The sequence below is a fragment of the Penaeus monodon genome, chromosome 38 (assembly GCF_015228065.2).
Source record: "Penaeus monodon isolate SGIC_2016 chromosome 38, NSTDA_Pmon_1, whole genome shotgun sequence".
NCBI lineage: Eukaryota > Metazoa > Arthropoda > Malacostraca > Decapoda > Penaeidae > Penaeus > Penaeus monodon.
In genome coordinates, this window is record NC_051423.1 from 4,549,922 (window position 1) to 4,554,921 (window position 5,000).

At 35.3% G+C, this 5,000-nt stretch overlaps 2 protein-coding genes across 2 annotated transcripts in view; both read left to right on the plus strand.

The window, feature by feature from the left end:
- Window positions 1-897, plus strand: part of LOC119596912 (cuticle protein-like) — a 949-nt gene extending 52 nt beyond the window's left edge. Inside the window, exons 2-4 of the mRNA XM_037946273.1 lie at window positions 105-191; window positions 321-380; window positions 534-897. Coding sequence (XP_037802201.1) covers window positions 105-191; window positions 321-380; window positions 534-887 — 501 coding nt within the window. The 3' untranslated portion in view covers window positions 888-897. The remainder of the gene's footprint in view (window positions 1-104; window positions 192-320; window positions 381-533) is intronic.
- Window positions 898-4,559: 3,662 nt separating this feature from the next.
- The window catches only part of LOC119596936 (cuticle protein-like), a 1,110-nt gene continuing 669 nt past the window's right edge, over window positions 4,560-5,000 (plus strand). The window contains exons 1-3 of the mRNA XM_037946317.1: window positions 4,560-4,588; window positions 4,711-4,797; window positions 4,927-4,986. Of these exons, the coding sequence (XP_037802245.1) occupies window positions 4,577-4,588; window positions 4,711-4,797; window positions 4,927-4,986 (159 nt within the window). The 5' untranslated portion in view covers window positions 4,560-4,576. The remainder of the gene's footprint in view (window positions 4,589-4,710; window positions 4,798-4,926; window positions 4,987-5,000) is intronic.

Genomic DNA, 5,000 nt, shown 5'->3' on the forward strand with positions numbered 1-5,000 from the left:
AACTGCTTTCATATGTAGAACTGCAATTCAGTGAAAGGATTAAGAACTAGTTCATTTTGAATAACGTTATCATGGGCAACAATTTAAATTTCATTCCTCTTTAGCTCGTCCTCCTGCTGGCTCTCGCTGCCGTTGCTGCGTCGGATTCTCAACCTTCGTCCTTCTACGGTGTCCCGCGAGTTAGAACTCAAGTAAATAGTGAACGTTATTGCCCTTATCTCTGTAGTATTTTGAGTAATACTTTCATATGTTACCCTAAATGGGAAATGCATACTGAGGCAATATTTTAAAAGTAAAGCAATGGTTATTTTGTGTTCCAGGTATCAGATGACTCTGCCGAAACGTCCTCAGAGAGTCGCCACATCTACCGTAGTCATGATGTAAGTTTACGGGTGTCGGCGGACCATTGCTAATGACCTTGGTTGTTGACGCGACAGATAATTTTAAATAAGTAATCAATCAATCGCCGGATCATCATAGAAACAAACAAGGCAATGCATCATAATCTAATTTAATAACATTCCTATTTACAGAGATCTGATGAAGATTCTGTTGAATATGGACCTGCAAAGTACGACTTCGACTGGGCCGTGAAGCACGACTACTCCGGCAACCACTTCGGCCACCACGAGTCCCGCGACGGAGACTACACCCAAGGCTCGTACTACGTGCAGCTTCCCGACACTCGCTTGCAGACTGTCAAGTACTACGTGGACGGCGACTCTGGCTACGTGGCCGAGGTGGAGTACGAGGGCGAGGCTCAGCATCCTGAGTCCGAGGAGTATCGCGTGTCTCGAGGCCGATACTCAGCCCCTGACTCAAGCGAAGAAGACTCGTCCGAAACGGTCGTTCGAGCTCCCTCAAGATTTTATGGCTCACCTTTGTAAAGCTGAGAGAAAAAAGGCGGATCTCGATGCGACGGCCATGATTCCATATGGAGATGATGTGAATTTAATTTATTTGTATATTTAATGTGTAGTAAAATAGTACGAGCATAGTAACCTAGAATGCTTATTCCAGACAACCTAATTGATACGTTCTTGGTTTGGTCTCATCTTAATATGGAAATGAATTAGCATTTCAGTGCGAGATATTGTAGTATAAATGAATGAAAATGATAAATGAAAAGCACATCTTGCTACATAATGATAATGCTAAAAATAATGAGGATACTGAAATGAATGCTAATACCAAAGCAAATAGTTATCACTGAAGTTATGACTGATTTATACACCCAAAGTACATCAGTGATGCAACAGTGACAATACAGTGACTTCTACTGATGAACTTTCTATTAAGCAACAAAATAATGATAACCAGAAAAAAGTGATGTTATTAGTAATGACCGTGGTAATAATCATGATTTTGATGACATGAGTAGTAGTAATAATGATAATCATATTTATTATTATTGTTGTTGTTTTCATCATTATCAATATTGATTTATTATTATCGCTATTATTATGATGACATCTTTTCACTATTATTACAATTATTGTTATTATTATTGTTGCTTATCATCATTATTATCACCGTCACTTCTATCATTATAAAAAAAATATTATATCAATGTTAATAATAATAGTGAAATTGATAATCAAAGTAATAATTATATATTGCTGATATAACAGTTATAAGTAAATTTTCATTTCTTTTTCCAATGCCTATCAAAACAAAGCATTTGGTTAAGCAAATGTGCGATTACATCATAAATACCTGAACTTATTGAGGAAGTGACTGAATAAGCGAAACAATAATCGTTTCTAATGAGTGAGGCACTTGTGTAATTTCCATATGGCATGGAGAAAATGTTTGCCTTTTTCCTGCAAAACAGCATATATATATATATATATATATATATATATATATATATACATATATATATATATATATATATATATATATATATATATATATATATATTAGCCACTGGGTGGGCAAGCTAGCCCAAGTCAGTACTGGTCCCAAGCCCGGTTAAATAGAGAGAATGATTACTTAAAAGATAACACCGGCACTCTCCGTGGAAAGGAACTGGGGACCCTACCACGTACTCACTCCAAGAGCATCACAACATGAAAACTACAATTAAGTATCATGCTGTGACCACGGCGGCTCAAACATGACCCTATACCGTAAAAAAAAAAAAAAAAAAAAAAAAAAATATATATATATATATATATATATATATATATATATATATATATATATATATATAATTGTATGTATATACACACATACATATGTGTGTGTGTTTATATGATATTACATATGTGTGTGTGTGTATGTGCGTGTGTGTGTGTGTGTTTGTGTGCGTTTGTGTGTGTATTCACACATATATACCCAGAACCACAAATATATACATTTTAGTAATTTGGTGTGTGTAATATGTGTGTTTACACACACACAATTACACACACACACATACATACATACATATATATATATATATATATATATATATATATATATATATATATATATATTATAGATATAGATGTGTATATGCATATATATATAGAGATACGTATATATATATATATACATATATATATATATATATATATATATATATATATATATATATATATATATATATATATATATATATACGCATATATATACATATATATGTGGGCACACAGACACACACACACACGCACATATATATATATATATATATATATATATATATATATATATATATATATATATATATATGATTTTTTCTCTCTCTTTAACAGTAGGTGAAATAATATTTATAGAAAACCCTTTCAATTTTATAGCTTTATGATTAAACTTTGAATAAAGGTGAATCCTAAATGACTTCAAAAATGCCTTAAACTTCTATAAGCATATCTCCTTTCACTTATATAGAAAGGACTACCTCTTTCAAGCTCCAAATATTAATGGGTATTAAATATATGAAAATCCTTATTCGAGAGTCTTTCTTGTTAACTGAATTTAGATTCATGACATATTTCTATGATTAAAACAAAATTAAGAGCGAGAAACACATGAAAAGGCCGAAGGTGTTTGCGCTGTTTTCCTTCTTCACGGTTTAACGAACAAGAGATACACAAAGGTAAATCTACATGTGCTCTGTCAGGTCGTATCGATGAACACTCGTGCGATGATCTTGAATGATTTGTGGCTCACTTTTGTGGTGTTAAAGTTGTTGATTAATTGTATTAACACTGCTTCTACCATTTTCCTTTAATGTAGGGCCAAGCCTCGCTTAAAGACGGAATTTTGCGATCACTTTGGGTAGTGGCCGTCGGTATCGACCTGAACAACGAAGGCATGGCCTCGAAGAGCGCTGCGGTGTTTGGTCGATTCGTTGTTCGTGGAGTCCCTGTCTTGTCGAACCTATTTATATAATGTCGCAGTCGCTGCAAGGGGTACTGTACAGATGGCTAATAGGTCTGCTGCGGTCCGAATTCTAAGATGTCTTGTGGGGCGGCACTTTTGGGTCTGTTCATTGTTTACTCTGCATTGCGCCTAAGGTGGGTCAGCAAGGAGCATGGGTACAGGGAGAGCAAAAATGTATTTCCTCTAGGAACTTCGAACTGTATAGACGCCGTCCGTGTTGACGTAAACAACGAAGGCGCTCTTCTTACCATAGTGTTGGAGGCCACACTGAGGATGTCGCCTTACTACATTGTTCCCCACGATGTTTCGGTGACTGTCTGCCTCGAGGGCTTCCATGAAGATTTATGATTAGATCTTTAATATACTTATTGTTATTTAAGAGACACTATATACTGACTGATTTTTTAACTTTCTATATATTTTAACATTTTAATCCTATAAAGTATTCGTCGCTAATGCCCTTAGCTGTTGACACGGCAGATTTTAGTCAATCAGTCCATGGAAAGGATTGCTGAAAGTGGTGGGCCTCAAGATTTTTTGGGAGTCGATAAGGAGCGTCTTGATAATTACTCAGATCGTCGCCGAGCATATACATGTGTGTATATATATATATATATATATATATATATATATATACATATATATATATATTTATATATATATACATATATATGTGTATATATATGCATATATGTATATATATACATACATACATAGCTATACATGTGTCTACAAACACACGCACACACGTATGTACGTGTATTTAGATGTATACATATACATATATTTACACACATATATATTCGTATGATAATTTCAACGATAGCAAACACAAGAACGGTAAAACACATGAAGCATTTATATAAAGAAACAAAAATAAAAATCAAATTACAGTTAAAGGTAGAAATATCCACCCACCAATATATGTAAATTATCGTTTTTATATTTCGATACAAAAATATGCTAAAGACTCACACCACAAAATTTACTCCTGAGTCCTGCAGATTTTTCTAACAAGAAATAAAGTAATGTAGTAAAGTACATGAAATAAATTGGTACCGTTGGGAGAATTCTAATGACCACTAGAGTCAACTTGCAAAATCGAGGAAAAAACAGGTCATCGCCTCGTGTCGCCTTCCCATCGACCGTATAAATTCGGCGCGGCGGTGGCGAATTGGGTCAGTGTTTCCACGTCTCTGGTCGCACCATGAACACTCGGGTGAGCTGCTGCGGTTTGTCACCAACTGCTTTCATATGTAGAACTGCAATTCAGTGAAAGGATTGAGGACTAATTCATTTTGAATAACGTTATCATGGGCAACAATTTCGTTTCCTCTTTAGCTCGTCCTCCTGCTGGCTCTCGCTGCCGTTGCTGCGTCGGATTCTCAACCTTCGTCCTTCTACGGTGTCCCGCGAGTTAGAACTCAAGTAAATAGTGAACGTTATTGCCCTTATCTCTGCAGTATTTTGAGTAATACTTTCATATGTTACCCTAAATGGGAAAGGCATACTGAGGCAATATTTTAAAAGTAAAGCAATGGTTATTTTGTGTTCCAGGTATCAGATGACTCTGCCGAAACGTCCTCAGAGAGTCGCCACATCTACCGTAGTCATGATGTAAGTTTACGGGT